We start from the raw sequence: 22,986 nt of genomic DNA on the forward strand, positions 1-22,986 counted from the left end.
GTATATGTGATTCAACTCTGTCTCTGCTTAATTGACTCAAGTAGTGACAGGCAGCATGGACCCATTGATTGTCCAGTTACAGTTTGGGTAAGTGGACAAATATGCCATGTACGACCCCAAACCCTTGAAATCCAACCCTTTCCCTAGATAATGCATTACATTGTCTCCTTTTCCATTCACACTCTCCAGTGGCCCCACTGCCTTTCTGGTATTTCCTCCTGCAAACCACAAGACAGACCCCATCACTGTGAAGGTCCACAAGCTACCAAACCCCTTTCACCTCCCAGAGGGTTTTCAGAATTCTCCAGCCTGACTGCATAGGCTCAAAGCCACTGTAGTATTAGGGATGCTGCTTAATTGTGACCCATGTGGTAGCTGTAATTATAATGAGCAATAAAGGGATTCTCATTCATTTAAACATTTCTTCAAAACTTTCTATCAGGTAGCTTCATTTTCTATTTTTGAGACTATTTCCATCTTTCCCCTTTAATTTCACTGATTTGTAATCTTAACTCTGTTAATGTAAGAAACATTCAAACCTGTAAAGAATTTTTGTGAATTTATTTGAGCCAAACTGTCAACAATTGCTGGGAAGCAGAATCTCAAGGTATTGAGATAATGTTCCAGAGAATGGCAGTTTTCACCTTACTTTATAAATTACAATCAAAGGAGGAGATGTAAGTGGGTTACATGAAACCCATCGGTGATAGATTAAGGAAGCGGGAGAGAGCAAAGGGTGGAGGGGAACCTCTGGGATTGGATAAAAAGTAAAATGATAGATACATGCTTCTTTTACATAGGTGGGTACAGTATAGTCAACAGTCAACAATCCTATATAATAAAAGGCTAATATGCAAATCGACCAAATGGCGGAACAACCGGTCGCAGATGCTCAACACAGGAGCTGCCCCCTGGTGGTCAGTGCACTCCCACAGCGGGAGCACCGCTTGGCCACAAGCTCAGCTCATGGCTGGCGAGCGCTAAGGATGTCCAACTGGGCCTAAGCCGTCAGTCGGACATCCCCAGAGGGGTGCAGGCTGGGCTGAGGGGAACTCCCCGCCCCCCCAAGTGCAGAAATTTTGTGCACCGAGCCTCTAGTTAATACCATAACAATAACACAAAGCTAATTTTTGGTCTTCACTCTGGCGCCCTGGAGCAACAATACTTTGGGCAATTTCCTCTAAGCTATCTGTCTCCCTGAGTAGGTTGATATAAGCTGTTTATCTTCTGGTTAGAGAGAAAAAAATACAAATCATTTACTATTAAGTGTCCTTGGTTTAAGGAAAATAGGATTTACTAGATGACTCCATACCGCTGTTAGAACCCACTTTCATTTTCCTTCAAAATGCACATCCATGCCTCATGCCTTCTATTACGCCAAAGCCATGCAAGCAATGTCTTTCCAGTTAGAACTCTTAACCCTTAGAAACATTAATTTTTAGCCGACAAGTAAATAATTAACATTCCTCAGATTAGCAATACATTCACATTTTAAAGAGATATTTCAAACAAAATACAGGACTTATTCATCAACAGATTCAAATACATCCTCTAGATTCTCAATAATAAGGAATTCAGATTAATTAATACTTCAGTATCCTGTTATTTCAAAATACCTAGATATTTACTATTTATTATTTAACCTAGCAGAACTCCCAAATTTTTAAGTTACCAAAGACTTTCACCTTTTTCTCTTGACTAAGTGGGAGTGGCCCCCCCAGGAGGGCTCTTCTTCCTTCTCCCACCCCTCACCCTGCCTGCCTAGTCCTGTCTCTGGGCACCTTACAAAGGGCGGCTGACCAAACCCTGCCCCGCGGAGAAAGCAACGTGGCAGCCCACAGGTCTCTGCCTCCGCCCCCCGCACGCCACGTGCCACGTGAGACGCAGCCCGGCCCCGGCGCGGCGTGGCCCCGGCGCCCAGGTCGCGTGACTAGGCGGGGACGCGCGGGATTAAGGTCCGGGCCCGCCTCTTCCGAGGAAGCTCTTGTTTCAGGTTCCGGGGCCGCGCAGCTCCGGGCCTGGGCGTCGCGCGCGGCGCTCTCCGGGTTCCGGGGGCCGCGCGCCCCGCGGCGGGCGGGATGGAGGAGGCCGGGGCGGCCGTGACCGCGGCCGGGGAGGCCGAGCTCAACTTGTCCCGCCTCAGCGTGTCCCCCGAGACGCTGGAGTCCGAGCTGGAGTCGCGGGGCGAGGAGCGGCGCGGCGCGCGGGAGGCGCTGCTGCGGCTGCTGCTGCCGCACAACCGTCTGGCGTCGCTGCCGCGGGCCCTGGGCAGCGGCTTCCCGCACCTCCAGCTGCTGGACGTGAGCGGCAACGCGCTGACCGCGCTGGGGCCCGAGCTGCTGGCGCTGCGCTGCCTGCGCACGCTGCTGGCCAAGAACAACCGGCTCGGCGGGCCCGGCGCGCTGCCCAAGGGGCTGGCGCGGTCGCCGCTCGCGCGCAGCCTCCAAGTGCTCAACCTCAGCGGGAACTGCTTCCAGGAGGTGCCCGCCCCGGTGCTGGAGCTGCGCGCGCTGCAGACCCTCAGCCTGGGGGGCAACCAGCTGCAGACCATCCCGGCCGAGATCGAGAACTTGCGGAGGTGAGCGGGTCGCCGCCCGAGGGGCCGGGGCCGGGGCCGGGGCCGGGGCCGGGGCCGGGGCCGGGGCCGGGGCCGGGGCCGGGGCCGGGGCCGGGAGCGGCGTCCGCGGGCGCCGGGCCTGGTCTAGCCGCCTCTGTCCCTTTAACTCTCGGCGGTGAGCACTGCCCCGCCCGCTCAGCGAACCTAGCGAGGCCGAGTGTGGCCGCGTTTGGTCGGTGGTATTTCCCCTGAGCAGATTTTCCAGGCAGTTCTGTCTGTCTTGGATCTGAGGGAGTGAGTCACACCAATAGCCACTCAAACAAATGTAAGTGTTGTCACTTTCTTGCTTTGTCGTCCTTGGCGGTCCCCCCCCCCCCCCCCCCCCCCCCAGTCTATAGACCAGCCCGCAGGCGTCCTCAAACTACGGCCCGCGGGCCACATGCGGGTGTTTTTGCCGTTTTGTTTTTTTTACTTCAAAATAAGATGTGTGCAGTGTGCATAGGAATTTGTTCATAGTTTTTTTTAAAACTATAGTCCGGCCCTCCAGCGGTCTGAGGGACAGTGAACTGGCCCCCTGTTTAAAAAGTTTGAGGACCCCTGGATCAGCGGTTTTCAACCTTGTTCATCTCCTGGCACACATAAACTAATGACCAAAATTCTGCGGGACACCAAAAAAATGTATTGTTTTTTTTTGCTGATCTGACAAGGAAAAAATACGTGTCATTTTGATGCATTCACACCAGGCGGTTATTGTTGTGTTGGCTGTTACTTTATTTGACAACAAGGGAAAAGAGGTCAGTGCCCCTGACTAAATAGTCAGGTATTGCATGTTTTTAAAATTCTGGCGGCACATCGGTTGCAAACCGCTGCTATAGATCAAAGTGTGTGCCTTTTAGCCAGACATCCAGTGTACTCTGATCTGAACCTTGCTTTTCTAGGACATTTAACTGCTCCCTATTCTCGAGTAACAGCAATACCAAGGTCCCCCATTGTAGGAGGCCGTGTTTTCAGGTCCCTAGTGGATACTTGAAACCTCAGGTAGTACCTAGCCCTATTTACACTATGTATTTTTCAATATGCACATATCTGTGATAAAGTTTAATTTGTAAATTAGGCACAGTAAGAGATGAACAACAGTAACATAATAAAATAGAACAACTATAACTACATACTTGAGATAAACATGAATGTAGTCTTTGCTCACGTCTTCCACCCACGGATTTAATGCCTTTTTCGTATTAATTAAGCACTTACAGGCACTGTGGTCATAACTTAGGCATTTTGAGATGGGACAGAAAAACTAGCTCAAATTTCTGGTTCCTTCACAATTCCACAGATAGAAGATTTATCCTTACCTTAGATTTTAGCAAACTCAGCATACGATTTTTTTTCTTTCCTCTAAGTAGAGAACTTTCACCTTTTTACTTAAAGGAAGTACTTTAAAGCTTTTCTTTGACATACCAGAATTGCCAGCATCGGCTGCTCTTGCTCTTTGGAGCCATTATTAAGTAAATGTTCCTTGAGCGTAAGCACTGTGATACCGTGACAGTTGATTGATTAACTGAGATGGCTACTAAGTGACTGATGAGTGGGTAGTGTGTACAGCGTGTATATGCTGGACAAAGGGATGATTCACAACCCAGGCGGGGTAGAACAGGATGATACTAGATTTCATCACACTAGTCAGAACAGTGCATAATTTAAAACTTATGAATTGTTTATTTCTGGAATTTTCCATTGAATAATTTTGGACCACAGTTGACCACAGGTAACTGAAACTGGGGAAACAAAACTGCAAATAAAAGGGAACTACTGTACTACTTATGGAATTCAATGAGCCATGCATTTTACTAGCACCGATGGGCATATAATAAATATGCATAGAATGAATGCAGTAACTCAGTTCATATCCTTTTCCTTTTGCCTGAAAAGTTGCCTGTAAATTCCTATTCATCCTTCAAAACCCATCGGGAGGGTGATATCTTTGTTTTCTTTACTGCTTCATGGACCACAACTAATTTATGATCTATACTGTACTTCCCGTGTACCTCACTCATCCACCATTGCATTTATCCTATTGATTATAATGGCTTGTATACATGACAGTTGATCTGATGATTCCGGTCTGCCTCATTATTCAGTTAATGTATATTGAATTAAATGCAAGGAAGAAGTAGAGACACAGTTAGCAAAAGTCCCTTAAATGTGCTGTGCAGGAGAGTAAGAAATAGTGCAAGAACAAGTGGGTTGTCCAAAGTGAAAAAAAGTGTCTTTCGTCTGAAAATATTTTCACAGCTTTTATTTGAATTTTCTGAGGTAACAGAATGTTAGAGATGGGAGGGACCTTAGAGCTAAATGTAGTGAAAAGAACATTGGCCTGTGAATAAGGACTCTTGATGTCCCAGCCTTAGGCAAATCACTTAATATATCCTCACTACAGCCTCCTAATCTGTAAAATGAGGCGTTTGGACAAGATATGTCTTCATACTCATCTCATCATGGATATTTATTTAGTACCTACCATGTGTCAGGTGCTGGGGGTACTGTGGTAAACATGATCCTGCTGCCCTCATGGAGCTAACATACTACAAGAGACATTAAACCTCATTATTTAATTACAATTGTTGTAAGTTCTGTGAAGACATACAGAGTGTCTTGAAATGAAATAACAGAGGGGCCTGCCTGACGTAGTTTGGTTTCTGAGCAAATAATATTTGAATTGAATTTTTGAAGGAAGAGTATGAATTAACTAGAAGAGGGTGGGGAGGGATCAGTCCAAATAGAAGGAACAGCACAGGTGAAAGCCCAGAGGCAAGAAGGACTGAAGGTCAAAATTTTGAAAGGAGGACATTGTATTAGAGCAGTGGTTGGCAAACTGCGGCTCGCGAGCCACATGCGGCTCTTTGGCCCCTTGAGTGTGGCTCTTCCACAAAATACCACGGCCTGGGCGAGTCTATTTTGAAGAAGTGGCATTAGAAAAAGTTTAAGTTTAAAAAATTTGGCTCTCAAAAGAAATTTCAATTGTTGTACTGTTGATATTTGGCTCTGTTGACTAATGACTTTGCCGACCACTGACCTAGAGTGTTTTGAAGCTAATTGGTATCTTACAAAAGAAGCGACTGGACCAGATGATAAATAGGAAGTGATAGAGTTTAAATAAAAATGTTTTTCTCCCCTTTAGAATCACATACCGAGTTTTTCTCTGGTTCTCAACTTCTTCCCTCTGATTTCTTTCTTTTATTGCCTTAGTTTGGGGCAAGTGCCAAGGGATGATTCCTCCATTTGTGCTTCTACTTTTGAACATATAATGCACTTTAAAAGCCTGTAGTCAGTGATAGTGTTTGAAAGTAATTCAATAGGAGGATGCTATCTCAAGAAAATTACTTCCTTTATCCATACATATCTGGTTCTTTCTTTCTTTGACTTTGTTTTCTGCCTTTTGGTCTATAAACATATTCACTGTAATTTCATCTCCCTTTAACAGTAATTACAGAACTATTGTATACTTTCGTTATATTTACTAGTAATGTCGCTTTTATTTGGATGGAGAAGAAAAGCATTTTCTACTTATATCTGTGGTTAACGTTGATTGGCACTAAGGGACCCTACTATATTTTTTTCAATGGGTCATTGGCCTCTGATAGAGAAAAGCCACCTGCTTCAGTATTGCTAAGGATTGGAGAACTGGGATACTTTTCAAGAAACAAATCTAAGGATGGTCTGTTAATGGTCAACAGAAAGGAGAGGAAGAATTCTATAAATTTTGTGAATGATTTTCCTGTTTTCTGTATCTGTCCAACACTGAAAAAATAGAATTGTTCCAAGCCTGATCAACAGAGGTGCAATGCTGACGAACTTAAGAACTTTTAAATACTACAGTTTTGTTTTAAATTCAACAATAGTTTTCCTTCGTTTTTACAGAAAAGTAGGTTTGGAAACAATAGAGTGTGTTTTGGAAATTTAATTTTACAAGTAATTTAAAGGCTTCATGTCCCTAGAACTTGGGGAATTATTTGAGTTTCAAAGTGAGAAATAAGCCTCAAAGTGTACATTTAATATGCTGATTGTGTAATCTGATTAATGACACCCATCAGTTGCAAAAGAGAATTGATACAATCTTGAAATCATTGGCTTGGTTATATTTTAGAACACCAGATCCTTCTCTGCCAAGTCACAGTAACTACTAAGGTTTGGCACCCTTTGTCTGTATGCCTCCCAACCTACTCCAAAATATTGAGAGAAAAAGTCATTGAGTAGTAACTGACACCAGACACTAATTTTTCTAGCTTCCTGACTTACATCGAAAAGACAATATTTAAATTTGCTCTCATTCACTCTCCCCTTTTTTCATTTTCTTTTCTCCTTCAGTAGACTATAATGCAAGTTGTTATTTAACTGTTTAATCCTTTATATATAAAAAAAAAAAACTTCCAAGTTAGCAAATATTTTCCCCAGATAGTCTTCTCATTAAAATAATTATTTTTCCAGTGTGGTTTCTGTTGGGGGGGGGGGGGATCCAAATGTTCTATTCTGATTCTAATTTTTCTGTTCTCTTCGCTCTAATCATTGAAAAACAGATTTCTGAATAACTGAACATTAATTAACTTAGACCATTTTTGTTAAGCCCAAAAAATCTTGCCTAGGAAGTTTTTAAACCAGTGCTTAAACATTTACATGTAGGAGAATTTAGTCTTGTATACAGACAATTGATTTTTGATACAGACAATATTTGAAAGACAAAAAAATAACATATTGGAATTAAACTTGTTTGTTTTTAAGCATTATAAATCTAAGAGATTTACACAGTCAGAAATAGAAAAAGAGTATCATTAATATGTTTTTAAAATGACAAAATTTTGAATCAGCACACATTAAGGAAGGCGAGATAATGAAGTAAAGATAAGAAATTCAACAAATGGAAGAAACTAAACCTAGAAAATACATGTAATAAGGATACCTACAAAAGACTTTACAATAAGCGTGATTTCTAATGTCAGAGAGGTAAAGGAGGGAACTTCATCAATGAAGCAAGAATAAGAAGTTTAAAAATTGACAGTTATGAAAATCCTAGTTAGAACTCCTAGAAATGAAAAAATGTAATTATGAACTTAATAGGCTGAAAGATAGCTTGTAGCACAAAAGTATGAAGGAAATGTTAAGAAACATGGAGAATTGATTCTGAAGTTCCACTGCTATTTACTAGAAATTCTAGAAAGAGAATAGAGAGCATGTAGGAAAGGAATGTTTGAAATAATACTGGTTTAAAATTTCCCACAATTAAAAAGAGTACTTCAAACTGATCATGATAAAACTTCAGAACAATCAGGTTAAATAAAGAAAAAAGATTCTAAAAGCTCCTAATTAAAAAAGAACACCAGATTACCTACAAAGGAGCAATATACTAATACTGGCTAAAATTAGATATTGGAGCAATAACTTTCTGGTGCTAATAAAAGTCACTATCAACCTAGAATTTAATGCCTAGCCAACCTATTTATTACTTAACAAGGAGGGAGGGAGATAAAAATGTCAGAGACTAAAGACTAAAAGATAAAAACTAAGGTGGGCTCTTGCTGAAAGACTTTCTAAAGGATGTATTTGAATTCTACTCAAAAACAGTGAGTTTCAACCTTTTTTATCTCATGGCATATATAAACTAATTACTAAAATTTTGCAGCACACCAAAAAATATATTTCTTGCCAATCTGACAAAAAAAAGTTATAATTTTGATTCATTCACACGGGATGGCAACTGTTGTGTTGGCTGTTGTCATTTTTTTATTTGACAGTCTAAGGGAAAAGAGGTCAGTGCCCCTGACAAAATGGTCAGGTTTTGCATGTTTTTAAAATTCTTGTAGCAGACCCGTTGGAAATTGCTGCTCTAGAAGGATAACTTGGCTGTTGTGTGGAAAATAGCTGCTGAAGTGAGAAGGGAGTGTCATGGGAAGAATGGAAGCACACGACTGGAGGCTATTGTAGTAGTCCAGACGTGAAATGGTAGAGATTTGCTTGGTACATCTTTTTTTATCCCTTCACTTTTAATATATTGAGGTATTTCTATTGAAGTATAACTCTTGTAAAGAGCACAACTTCATAAAATTCAGAGTCCTTACTGAGGTCTGAAGGACCTGATCTGCCCTTCCTAGACTACTTCTCTGACCTCTGTGACTATCACTGGCCCACCTTTGGCTCCCTGATCTACCCACACTGGCTGTGTTGTTCTTTTATAACACAAGCATTTTTCTACCTCAGGGATTTCTACTCAGTCGTTTCATTCAGATCTTTGTTCAAATGTCATCTCCTACAGGAAACCCTTTATGACCCCCTATCTAGAAGATCACTCTCATCAACATCTGGTTACCTCCCTTTTTCTTTATAGTACTTAAAGCTATCTGACAAAATATATACAAATTCATTGATTTATTGTCTTTCTCACTAGAATGTAAGCTACTTAAGGTCAAGTAATTGGTCTTATTTTCACTAAATTCCCTAGAATGGTGCATGGTAGATGTCTAGTTCATATTTGTTGGCTAGGCACTTAACATGATATATAATAACATTATTCCATTTTAAAGAAGAAACTGGAGCATAACGAGATTAAATAACTGGCCCAAATTCTTGCACTGGTAAGTGGTAGAGCTGGGATTCAATGAAATAAATGCAAACAAAAATAAAACCAGTAGGTAGTATTGATAATATTGCCTAATATTGGTGTGTCTTGTCTGCTTACCTATAATATAAGTTCCCTGAAGATTGCATTACTTCTCTAGAGACTGTGTGGCATATAGCAGATCCTACGTAAAACTTGCTGAATGAATAAATGAAATGTGTTCATTGTAATAAAGGAAATGGAGTATCTTATCTAGCTTTGGTTTATTTACTTTTTATTTTTGTTTATCTTTGCAGTTTAGAGTGTTTATATCTTGGAGGAAACTTCATCAAAGAAATCCCGCCAGAATTAGCAAATCTGCCTTCTCTAAATTACTTAGTATTATGTGACAACAGAATCCAAAGTGTACCTCCTCAGCTTTCACAGTGAGTAGTTTCAAGCAGTTTATGTATACACTAGAGGCCTGGTGCATGAAATTCATGCACAGGGGGTGGGGGATGGGGTGCTTCAGTCCAGCCTGCACCCTCTCGCAATCCGGGACGGCTGGCTCCTAACCACTAGCCTGCCTGCCTCATCGCCCTAACTGCTCATCGCCCCTAACTGCCTCTGTCTCGGCCCCCGCCACCGCGGCTTTGTCTGGAAGGATGTTCAGAATGACGTCCGGAAGGTCATTCGGCTGTCCGGTCTAATTAGCATATTAGGCTTTTATTATAGATAGAGATACATACTTAGGAATTACTGTTTTGGCATTCACCCACATGTTTTATAGGTAGAACTAGATGTTACATGAGAATTACCGTTAATGTTTGCTGTGAATGGGGTTGCTTATTTTTAATGTTACTTTTTTTAAAGGCTGTGGTTTATTTCTAACAATATTTGTATATTGAAATAAAAAATAGAGTGTTCATTTGACAGAGATTTCCTAGGTTTTTAAGGGAGTTTGTTAATTTTATATTTGATATGAAGCATTCCTATCCTAATGGATAATGTGGAGGGTCTTGATTCCTGCTGCATTTAGAATCTTTCCCTTTTTTGGTTATCTGAATGATAAAACATCCCCCCAAAATGTTTAAATCTAGCATTTATATTTCATCTAGTACATCAGAATATTCTCTTAAGTATTCTGTACTGTCTGAGAGTTCATGGGCAAAAGCCCATCGTGACATTTACAAATCTATACTCTGATCTAGTTTTAGCACTTTTAAGTTTTATTTCCATTGACCTAATCTTAATCGCACATTCTTATGGGGAAATCAAGTTAAGTGAAGAACTTAACTTTCTTGGTAGTTATCTTGCTTACTGTCATTGATTTTTGTACTGCACTCATTCCAGGTTGCATTCGCTTCGATCCCTCAGTCTTCACAATAACTTGCTGACATACCTGCCTCGAGAGATCCTCAACCTTATTCATTTGGAAGAATTGAGTTTGCGAGGAAATCCGTTGGTTGTTCGTTTTGTTAGAGATTTAACCTATGATCCTCCGACTCTCCTGGAATTAGCTGCTCGGACTATTAAAATTCGAAATATTTCCTACACTCCCTGTGATCTTCCTGGGAATCTTCTTAGATACTTGAGTTTAGCCAGCAATTGCCCAAACCCAAAGTGTGGAGGTAAGCTAATTTAGTGTCCTTGTTTTCCATTCATTTAGCTATTTTTAAAATTGATGATCTCAGTGTTTTCATTAGCTGTCTTCTTTCAGAGAAAGGCAATTAGTCTCTGTTTCTGTTTTCCTCATCCTTTCACCCTTTTACCAGAAACTAAGACCCTCTCTGGATTTGATTCTTTTCTTTTTCTTTCTTTCTATTCTTTTCATAGTCCTTTATGATTCATACACAAGGAAAATACCCAGAAAGTCTTATCCTGTTTTGGAACTGTCATAAGATTTGTAAAATGAGAGGAAACATAAAAGGAGCATAATAGCCCAAGTCAGTTTGATTCGGTGGATAGAGCATCGGTCTCTGAGGACTTAAGGGTCCCAGGTTCCATTCCGGCCAAAGGCACATGCCCCGGTTGCGGGCTTGATCCTCAGTAGGGGGTGTGCAAGAGGCAGCCGATCAGTGATTCTCTCTTATTGATGTTTTATCTCACCCTCTCTCTTCCTCTCTGAAATCAATAAAAAGAATATATATATTTTTTTAAAAAAGAAGCATAACAATCCTAATTGCCTAGAAAGAATCTCTAAAATGTTTAGCTACTTAGAATCACCATTCTGAGTATCAGGTACCTTTATAGAGTATGATCCAAGATATATGAATGGGCAGAATGTGTGCCAATTTCAGAATGTACCTTGGAATTTTATATTCTTTTAAATCTATGGTTCAAAATTTCTTTGGTTTAGAGTATATGGAGAGAAACAAATGCTATAATGTAAGGCAGAGTGAAGTAGGAATTCAATGTAGTATTGGAAATCAAAAGAGGGAGAGAGTACATTTAACTACATCTGGAAAAGATGAGATGATTCTTGACGTATGAGTTGGATTTTGATAGGGTAAGATTGAGGATAAGAAACTTTTCAGAAGGAAAGAATAAAATTGGAGATAAAACAGCAGTAGGGAGCAGAATGTTGAATGAATAATAATTTGGCTCAGTTGTACAATTAGGGGAATAATGAAAGAAAACAGTTTATAAAAGATTCATTGAGAGCAGTTTATGAAGAGTGTGGAGTGCCAGGGGGTGTGGGTGGGAGTTGGTGACTGATACCAGGTCATTTTATTTTGGCTCCCTCATAAAAGACTACTACTTAAAAAATTCAATTTGTTGGGGGTACAGAAAGGTTTCTACTATTGTCGGATAAATGTAGGTGCTGAGGAAATGATATATAATGATGATCAGAGATTTTTCTGGGAAGTCCCATCATGTCTTGAAACCATTATAAGGTTTATTAAATAGGAGAAAATCATTTAAGTTACTCAAAGAATATCAAGAGAAAAAAGACACTGTTGGTTCAAAAAGAACAATATTCGGGCCTTTCTAGCCACTCACTCTTTCCAGGTGTACCGGTTACTAATGCGGATTTTTTTCAATAGATGGAGTTACACATATGTTGATATATATGCGATTTGATATGTGTGCTATTTTGTTGTATTGACAGCAAGCTTCAAAACTTCATATGTCAAATTTTCTGAAGGTGTTACCATCATAGATATTTTTACACTTAAAAATGTCGAATTTCATGCCAAAAAAAGCATTTGCGGGAAGTTTTAATTCTTTATTTTGAAGAAAAGTGCTGCTGAAAGTTATCGTATAATTCGGGAAGCTTATGGTGAACATGATCCATCTCAAGATATTTGTGAATGCTGGTTTAAACGCTTTAAAAGTGATAGTTTCTATGTGAAAGACAAAGAACGTCCAGGTCAACTGAAAAAGTTTGAAGACCAACAATTACAAGCATTATTGGATGAAGGTGTGTGTCAAACTCAAAAACAACTTGCAGAAAGATTAAACGTTGCTCAGCAAACAATTTCCGATCATATACAAGCAATGGGAAAGATTTTAGAGGAAGGAAAATGGGTGCCACATCAACTGAACGAAAGACAAATGGAAAACCGAAAAGTCATCAGTAAAATGTTGCTGCAACGGCACGAAAGAAAATCTTTTTTGCATCGAATTGTGACTGGCGATGAAAAGTGGATTTATTTTGAGAATCCCAAATGCACAAAATCATGGGTTGATCCAGGTCAACCATCAACATTGACTGCAAGGCCAAATCACTTCGGAAAGAAGACAATGCTCTGCGTTTGGTGGGATCAGGAAGGTGTGTTGTATTATGAGCTTCTAAAACCAGGTGCAACTGTTAATACTGATCGCTACCGACAACAAATAATCAATTTGAACCACGCTTTGATCATGAAAGAATCAGAATGGGACAGAAGACACAGCAAAGTAATTTTGCTTCATGATGACACACCATCACACACTTCAAAACCAGTTAAAGACACATTAAAAGATCTTGCCTGGGAAGTATTAACCCACCCACTGTATTCTCCAGACCTTGCTCCTTCAGATTACCACTTGTTCCGATCCATGGCACACATACTTTCTGAGAAGCACTTCAAAATGTATGAAGTAGTGGAATGGTTTGCCTCAAAACAAGAAAAGTTCTATTGGGACGGTATCCACAAATTACCTGAAAGATGGGGGAAATGTGTAGCTAGCGATGGACATTACTTTGAATAAAGCACCTTTGATGTTTCTCTTGAAATTATCGTGTTTTCTTAGATTACAAAATCCGCATTATTAACCGGTACACCTGGTAGAAGTATAGATTGCTGTGCTGTGCCAAATTAGAAGTGCTTACGCTTTTCTCTGGTTCTCTTTCCTAAGTTGGCTTTAACAATGACAAGGGACAACGTTCACACCAGGCCTTCAGACTCAGTAGTCTCTATCTAATCTCTTCTTTAAATCTATCCTTTTCTGGAAATGGACCTCTATAAGAATTCACTTTTTCTCTTGTTTCTGAATTCTTCAATATACTGATTTGCTACTTATCTTAACAAAAATGCATTTTAAATTATTAGTTTAAAATTTGAGATAATATATAAAATGAACCATTGACATTTTTCCCTCTCAGACTCATTAGTTATTGAACTCTAAGCAAAAGTAATTGTATATATATTTTTTAATATATTTTATTGATTTTTACAGAGAGGAAGGGAGAGGGAGAGAGAATTAGAAACATCGATGAGAGAGAAACATCAATCAGCTGCCTCCTGCCCGCCCCTACCTGGGGATGTGCCCGCAACCAAGGTACATACCCTTGACCGGAATCGAACCCGGGACCCTTCAGTCCGCAGGCTGACGCTCTATCCACTGAGCCAAACTGGCTAGGGCAGTAATTGTATATTTTATGAGACATTTTCTCTGTGTAGTCTGAGATCTTATGAATGACAAGATAATATTGTACTATTTAGCTCATGGTAATTCTATAATGCTTTATTTTGTTACTTCCTTAGGAAGCTAACCTATTTTGTGGGTATGTAAATACTGATTGACCAGTTTATTGCATATATCTACTTTCCTAAATTGTTCAAAGTAATATACCTTGAATTTCCTTTATTAAACTACTAGAGGCTTGGTGCACAACAGTTGTGCACTGGAGGAGGGGGGGGTCCCTCAGCCCAGCCTGCGCCCTCTCGCAGTCCAGGACACCTCGGGGTCCTTAGTGCTGCCGCAGAGACGGGAGAGCCTCCTGCCACCACCGCTGCGCCTGGCCTCTGACTGAGTGGCCCTCCCTCTGTGGAAGCGCACTGACCACCAGGGGGCAGCTCCTGCGTTGAGTGTCTGCTCCCTGGTGGTTGGTGCATGTCATAGCAACCGGTTGTTCCACTGTTTGGTCAATTTGCATATTAGCCTTTTATTATATAGGATGAGTTATACTTACTATAGGATAAAAAAAAATTAGGAAGTTAATGGGAGAGTGTTAGGGAAAAATAAATAGAAATTTATTTCTTTGTTTGGACCACATCTTGTTGTTTTGGTTCTTTATGTGACACACACAGAGTTGTTGGTGCCAGAGGAGATTTAGGTAAGCTATAGAGGTTGAGAGTCCTCTCTAGAGAGGCAATTTGACCCAGAGTTCTAGATGTTCCAGTTATGCTGCAATCATTGTGATAGCCTGGGTTAGACATGTGCGGTATCTTCAAGGAGTGGCTAGAACCCTGAGATACAGCAACCTCTGCTTTTCTCTCAGCTCTAAATGTATTTTTACTTAGCTGAAGGGCCACAGTTCAGGAGCACTGTGGAATCAAAATTAGGATTTTGATCAATAATCAAATTATCATCTACCCATTTAGCAGGAATGAGTCCATTTCCATGTTTGGATTTTTTAAATGTAATTCACTCTGAATAGCCGTTTTGTATTTGGCTGATTGTTTGTAATCTTCACTCAAGTTTTGCATAACTCTCAAAAGAGCTGAATAACCCTAGCCAGTTTGGCTCAGTGAATAGAGTGTTGGCCTGCGGACCAAAGGCTCCCAGGTTCGATTCTGGTCAAGGGCATGCTCCTTCCCAGCCCGGGCCCGGGTCAGGGCCCGTGCAGGAGGCAACGAATTTTGGTGTTTCGCTCTGTTTTTCCCTCTCTCTTCCACTCTAAAAATCAATGGAAAAATATTCTTAGGTGAGGATTAAAAAGTACTGGTTTCAGTCTACCTAACAATATATAATTGTGTGAAAACCTTGTGAGACTATTCATGAAACAGCTTTGAAGTGTGTAGATTTAGAACCTGTGAAAATGTAAGGTATCATTCTGTGTGTTTTTTTCATTTTGCCTCTCAAAACATAAGAACAAAGATACCAAAAGTTGTCTCCTTTCTGCAAATTTTGAAGTTTTGTGGGCTTTTTAAGTTTCTTGACAGTAGGGTAGTACTATCAGGCATTGCCTACCAAATCACCCAGAGAAAACAAGCTAAATAAACAGTGTCCTTTTAATACCATCTCCCTTTGAGGTAACTCTGGCTGCCCCTTTGCAGCCAAATCACTATAAATAGCTATAAACAGCTATAAAAACATCTACTAGTTCTGCTTAAGATTCCGAACAGAGAAGACTGTACATGACGTTGCTTCAGAATGCTGGAGAAATGGTTGCAAAAGAAACTGTGATTCTTTGCTTTGTAATGATTACTTTATACTTTTTCCTCCTTCTCTGCAGGAGTCTACTTTGACTGCTGTGTCAGACAGATAAAATTTGTGGACTTCTGTGGGAAGTACCGCCTCCCCCTGATGCACTACTTGTGTTCACCAGAATGCTCTTCACCTTGCAGTTCCACATCCCAGAGCGAATCTGACTCGGAGGACGAAGCTAGTGTTGCCGCACACAGAATGCAGAAAGTTCTTCTTGGTTGAAGAGTGCAGAGTGGAGTGAAACACTAAAAGACTGAGAAAAGGTTGTTAGAAAAGGAAGTAGACTTTGAGGTTCACTAGAAACATTATCTTCATCTTGAATGTCCATGAAAGAGTCAGAGGTGATATAAATAAAAGATTTTATGTATCATCTACCCATTTAGCAGGAATGAGTCCATTTCCATGTTTGGATTTTTTAAATGTAATACACTCTGAATTGCCGTTTTGTATTTGGCTGATTGTTTGTAATCTTCACTCAAGTTTTGCATAACTCCCACAGCAGACTAGGATATTCTGAAGAGCAGTGCTATAATAAACCATCAGTGGTAACAATTGAGATGAAGACAGAAATGATCAAAGCTGTAATTATTACCAAAGTTGTCCTTGGGTTTAGGTTGAACACTATACAATAATAGAATTACCACTCTTTTCATATATTGCCCATATGTCTAAATTACAGAGCTATTCAGATAAGCTCACAGATGGTTACATAGACCCTAAACCTTTCTGACCCACTGTCTGGTAAAGTAAGGGATATAACCTTATGTGGGATTTTAAAACTCTTCAGTTCTGCTCCTTTATTTTATATGATTATTACCCTTAGGTAATCCAGCAATGACTGTTCTAGTGCCTTAAATCCTAGCTAGGATTTGAAGTTTATGCAAGAGATGATGCCAGAGTAGCCTATAGCCATAGCCTGCCATACTATGCAGAATGCTGAAATATGCTTTAACAGAACTAGGTAAACAATTATATATCTTGACACCTGAGCTCATGACCACTTTACCTTCATTTTATGCTTAAACATGAAGTAAACCCCTCACAAATCACTTTTACACTTAATGGGAGGCCACTCTCTTGATCATTCAGTTTTTGATTGAAAAAAATCTCTCAGATTTCTTTGGACAGAATAGAGATTTATGTAAGCTTCTTTATATCTTGCATAAAGGAGTGGGAAAATGACTTAAAAATTGTAACAGTCAGTTATGACTTTATTGCCTGTGTGTACTGAACTATAACTCTAGATTTTTAAAAGGCACTAGAAAAACATCACAACAAACCAAATAAAATTTGGGCAGCAGTCATGTTTGTACACAATAGAAAAATTTTCAAAACCAGTTTAACCATGGAATATTTTTTTAATATTTTTTATATTGATAACAAAAAAGTATTAGATAAAACTTCAAGTATAGAAGAAAAATGCTTTTACAGATTACTTGCTATTAGAAATGACCAAATTTTTATTAATCAGCTTAATATGCAATAAAAATTGAGTAACCGTTCAGTAACAAGTTGGTATTATAAAATAAGATACACAACACATACTAGCAATCTTAGGTCATTAATCTATAATAGCATGTTTAGTAAATGTTACGTATACAGTAATACACAGATCAGAAATGCATTGCAAACAGGAGGTGGCCTCCCTTCTGACTTGGCTGGCATTCATGAATGGGCACATCATTTCTTAAAGTAGATTGTTTTACAGTAATGATATGTATATGTATTAGGTTTTTGTCACATGTAGTATTTTTTTACTTTAGAAGAAAATATACTGTAGGATAGTTTAGGGTTTGTCTGTTTATTATATGTTAATTCATGAAACAACATGAAAGTTTCATGACTGCAGTTGTGAAACGCTGCTATAAAGTAAATCCCTTCCCCTTGTTATAATGTAGTAAGATTGTTTTTTTCCTTTCGATTCAGAAACTTTCTGTCTGTGGACGTGATCTAGTATATTTCTACTGCCTAGCAAAGTATACATGTGTGATTATATCTTACAATGGAAGTAATAAGTCTTGTTTACTTCTCCACTTGAACCACAGCAAGTTATATACTATAAACTTATGAATAGTAAAGATGACTTAGGTAGTACCTAAGTGGCAAGCTCAAAATGTTTTGTAAGTGACTTAGTTTAGATATATAAAATATTTTCATAGAAAATAAATAATGTATTCATAGTAACATACTCAAATGAATAGGACCAAATTTTTCTGGCTTAAATGCCTCACTTTACTTTCAAATTCATTACCAGCTTAACCTGAGCAACAGCTTGGGTAATCTTCTAAGAGTTAATCTTTGTTTAAAAAAAATAAAAATGGATAGGTATGTAAATATGGTGTTCGACCTTACATACCTCTTTCCAGCTTCCCAGAAAGAAGATGCACTGATTGAGCTTTTACAGATGTGTAAATAGGTCTAACCAGAAACAGTTTCTAGCTTTTGCTATCTAATGTAGATGTATACAGCATACTATCAACAAAATGTTTGCTATGGTTCTCTATATGTGCATTTGAAAACCTAAGATCAGTGTCCAGCTGTCTTTGGTGACTTTTACTGAAATCTACATTATAGTTCTTTTATCTTTTTAAAACATCTTTTACAAGAGCTTTTTACCTTTTAACCTTTTATAAGAGCTGCTAATCCCAAGATTTTCCCCCTGTTTTTTCCCCCTACCTTCCCTTTCTTGGTGACTAGAAATTAAACCAGAAGGTGAGATATAAGGGACTTGATATTCTAGAAACCAGATAATCAGCTCCCGAATCATATAGCTCACTCTGTATTTAAAATGATAGTCTGTATCTCTTTAGTTAAGTCACATATTTGTGTCTAAACTATAGTTAACAAACTTGTAACTGTATCTTTTGAGATGTATAGAATATGCACTAATTTTCATAATGAAATAAGTATGTTTATCTCTACTTAGACAATTTTAGTGACCAAAACTTACATGGATAAAACTATTTAGCCAAAGCATTTAAGTGTTTGGAATGAAATTCTTCAGTGCTAATATTTAAAATTGAAATGGATACATTGATCATTCTTAGTAATCTCTATCCTTAGAATCCAGTTCTCAGTGTTATGAAACTGAGAGGTGAAATAGTCTTAGGATTTTAGGAACTAGGAAAATTAGCTAATACTGTATTTTGCTTTCATGGTGCCAGAGAATGGCTGACCTAAGGACAAGCTAGTCAGGGTTGTCAGTATTCCCTGTATCTGACTAGGGGAAATAGGTCTGGGGGTTACCGTTCATATTTTACTTCTAAATGTGTGCCAGAGGAGTCTCTTATTCTAAAATTCTTGATACCTGGAACTTTAGGCTATGAAATTTGAAAGAAATGACTTGCATTGTAAATTGTAACTCAAATTTGAGAAATTTTTGTATTGATGTAAATAAAAGTTAAAGACAGTTCACACTGGTGCAGTATAACACTGCAGACCAATTCCACACAAACATTGTGAATATCGGTTTTAAACAAGAAAGAGAGGGAAAAGGCTCATTGCTGGAGTGTGAAATGAAAGAAATCTTTTAAAGCAACAAAGAGCAGGTAAATAGAAGTTACCAGGGATATCCCTGAGCAAAGAGAGTTCTTTAATAGTGAATTGTTTTAAAATTAAGTTGCCAGACTACAATCTGAAAGCCTTTCTCATTGATTTCTTTAGTTTCTGCTATTGGGATATTGCCCACATCCCTCCATATTGAAGGGCCAGCAAGTAATAAGATTTTCCTATAGCCAACCTTGCTCTTTCCAAAGGGAGTAATACCTCATTAACCTGGAATTTGTGGTACAGTCTTGGTTAATGTTTACCTTTGCACTATGGAAAAAACACCCACAAAACAGATAATTTCTGCAAATAAAGTTTGATCTTTTAAAGCATTTTATATAAAAAGTTATTCTAAATAAGACCTTTTTTAGGCTAATCTATTTCAGTTATAGTATGAGTATATAAAATTAAGCTGCATTTAGAAATACCTAATTTTTAATGACACCCTTCTTATCCAAAACAGATTTAATTGTATATATAGTAATTTAACTATTACTACCCATTTAGTTCAAAATAGAGAACTTTTAAGAGTGAGCTGAGCGTTCAACAACAGTAAAAGCTACTGTATAGGTTTTTAGGCAGCATGATCTGCAATACATAGTTCTGCTTTCCTCTGAATAGTAAAGAAGCACTTGACCTTCACTGTCTGTATTAAACACTATACTCTGTAACATTAATGTGATGAATTTAATAGCATCCAATTTTGCATTTTCATTAGTCATGATCTTTTTAAAGGTAGCAGTGTCTTCAGCTCAGAAAAGCATGTGCCTTAAATCCTCCAGTCTACATCCAAATTTTGGGGGGAACTATGTCATTTAATAAGTTGTTTATGATAGTCTTGTCACCCTTTGCACTTGACTTGAGGGAGAAAAACTGTGATCCTGAGGGATTCCTTTCGCTAAACAGGGCCTAATGTCTATGAGTCTAGGGCTTCTGGAGAGGTAATCCCAGGCATGCATCCTCTCAGGAGGTCAACGCCATAAATAAAATCAGTGCAAAGGTATGTTCTCTTTTATATTATTTTATAAAGAAAATTTATCTGCTACCACTAAGGGGTGATAGCAGTTCTTAACCAACTTCATATTAATAATATGTAGAGATATTATTGCCGTGAGTCCTACTATATTTTATGAGTGGCTTACCTATAATACTAGGTTGAAGGTGAGGGGGTGTATGTTTTAATATTTTTGCATGTATATATCTTCTTTCTTTTTCTCTGTCCTTGGTCCATATTGCCAAGAATGATGTAGAAAATAACAGTTCACTAATAACACATGTTACACATTATTGAGCATTTTCAGGGTAATACTGATTTGGGTGCTACTAGACTTACCTAGTATTGCTCTGTCTCACTTTATCACAAGAGATAGTATTCAATTCTGTAAATATTAAAATGTATTTAGTTTAATGAAAGTTTTTTATATACTGTCATACCAGAAAATGGTTCCTGGAGAAATTGCATTCAACAGAACTTATTTCTTCCTTTGGTTGAGAATAAATTGGATAAAATTGTTTTAATCCAAATCTCCAGGGAAGAAAATAGGATAAGATTGACATCTCTATTGCTGGTACTATAAAAACATTACTAAATTGGTTAGTATTTCTGTCTGTAACTGATGTTTTAAGAGAATCTTTTCACTAACTTAAATGGTTGACATTGATGTATTATTGGAAAGGAATATTAAACTCAGCAATCACTTTACAGCAATCATGGAGACACCTGTGTGCCTACAATTGGTGGTGTATTTCTAAGCCCACTTTGTATTCGTGAGAAACAAAAACATAATATGAGAAATATTTTAAATCAGTATTTTAACTTTTTATAAAGTTTGGGACTTTAAGGTATAAACAAAGGATGTTGAAAATTCATGTACTTTTAGTCAAATTACTTTTTATCTGATTTTTAAATTTTCTGTATTTGAAATCTTGTGAATTAGGAATATCTATATAGGTATATATAGATATTTAAAACTGAATGGTAACAATAAATGTAATTTAGCAACATGACTCAATAATTACAATTTATTTTCAGAACAAGATACAGTTTATTGCATCAGATTTCTATATTATCTTGTAATGGTAAATGCTCTAAAAAGAATATTTTAAGCTACTTAAATTCTTTACCTCCTTTATTCCCCCTGGACACACAAAAGAATGTGATCTTACATTAACCCTCTGTGTGAATTTTGCCATATCAAACATTTTGCTGTATTGTATCAAAAGTGTGTTGTTGGAATTTGATTCTATACTTTGGGAAAGTAATTGTATTTTAGTTTTAATTGACAAGCATTTATTTTTTTAAAAAACTAAAATTCTTATAATGTTGGTATTTGCCTGGATTACTTGCTATATCATTGGTTATCTGTTTATTGAATTGTCTCAGTACATGAATACATACATTAAGTGTATAGTAACATTTACTCTCTATGCTAGATGCAAGGGATAAAAGATGAATTATACCAGATCTCTTTCTACTCAAGTTCCTTCTGCTTCCACAGTCTTAACAGATTTACGGATGCATGCTCTAATTAGAAATGAGGTCATTTTGCTAACTAAGGTCAGTACCTTCTTGCATTTAGTCCAGAACCCAGCAATTTTAATACAAAGTAGTGTAGTACTAACTGAACAGCGTTAATATTATAGTATTTAGTATTGTTCTTTAGTGCCATTAATTTAGTGACTATGGAAACCTGACATTTTTCTAGATTACAAAATTTGAAAGACTGTTTTGTGGTTGGTTATGAGTTGAGGTAAAAGAGAGTAGGTAGGAAAGACATACTCTGCAAAAAACAGCTAATGTTTTAAATTTGCTGAAGTGGATAAAGCTCAACACTTCCCTGGTTAGTGTATAGGAAGGCTTCTTAGTGAAGATAGGCCCAGAAATTTGAGGGCACAAGAGAGAAAAACATTGGGTGTAACTGATCTCCTTGCTTTCTTGAGGATGAAACTGCTCTAATCTGTCCAGTTGGGGATGTTCTCTTTAGAACAAGTGTCAGAAGAACATTCTTTTCTTTAATGCCTTGTCTAATTCTGTAGGAAGCCACACTTTCCAGGGGATATGTGAGACTTGGGTGTGTCCCATCACATCAGTCACTGCCAGCATTTCCTATAATGTTAGAGCTAAAAGAAACTTTAAAGGTCTGAAATTGAGTCACTCGTTTGTGAGATGAAAAAATTTAAGCCCAAGGGGACTTGTCCAAGACTTCACATGGCTGAATCTTAAATCCAAGCCTCTGGATTCCTATTTCAATGCTGTTCGCATGATAGTATGCCCCTTTCTTTACTCCTCTGTTCCGTTACAGGAAATCAGTAACAGGTCAACTGGCATCAAAGTGATGCTGTCTGCATACATCTCAGTGTATTAAAAATTTTAGAGCCGAAACCGGTTTGGCTCAGTGGATAGAGCGTCGGCCTGCGGACTGAAGGGTCCCAGGTTCGATTCCGGTCAAGGGCATGTACATTGGTTGCGGGCACATCCCCAGTGAGGGGTGTGCAGGAGGCAGCTGGTCAATGTATCTCTCTCATCGATGTTTCTAGCTCTCTATCCCTCTCTCTTTCTCTATCCCTCTCCCTTTCTCTCTGTGAAAAATCAATAAAATATATTTTAAAAAAAATTTTAGAAGTTGGGAAACCTTAGGTAAGAGTAAACATCTTG

The 22,986-nt window shown here is 38.4% G+C and overlaps 1 protein-coding gene across 1 annotated transcript; it reads left to right on the forward strand.

The window, feature by feature from the left end:
• The first annotated feature begins 1,989 nt into the window (after positions 1-1,989).
• Positions 1,990-21,657, forward strand: LRRC58 (leucine rich repeat containing 58). The gene is made up of 4 exons (XM_079766881.1): positions 1,990-2,578; positions 9,464-9,592; positions 10,500-10,777; positions 15,814-21,657. The coding sequence occupies exons 1-4, from the start codon at positions 2,079-2,081 to the stop codon at positions 16,005-16,007; spliced, it is 1,101 nt and encodes a 366-aa protein (XP_079623007.1). The 5' UTR covers positions 1,990-2,078; the 3' UTR covers positions 16,008-21,657.
• The last annotated feature ends 1,329 nt before the right edge of the window (positions 21,658-22,986 follow it).

This window comes from Cnephaeus nilssonii (genome assembly GCF_951640355.1).
Source record: "Cnephaeus nilssonii genome assembly, chromosome: 3".
Lineage (NCBI taxonomy): Eukaryota > Metazoa > Chordata > Mammalia > Chiroptera > Vespertilionidae > Cnephaeus > Cnephaeus nilssonii.

Excerpts from the sequence above, each read along its gene's own strand:
- LRRC58 (XM_079766881.1), top strand. The coding sequence starts at position 2,079 with ATGGAGGAGGCCGGGGCGGCCGTGACCGCGGCCGGGGAGGCCGAGCTC. Across the intron at positions 2,579-9,463 it reads GAGATCGAGAACTTGCGGAG|TTTAGAGTGTTTATATCTTG; the intron begins GTGAGCGGGTCG and ends TTATCTTTGCAG. Across the intron at positions 10,778-15,813 it reads CCCAAACCCAAAGTGTGGAG|GAGTCTACTTTGACTGCTGT; the intron begins GTAAGCTAATTT and ends CCTTCTCTGCAG.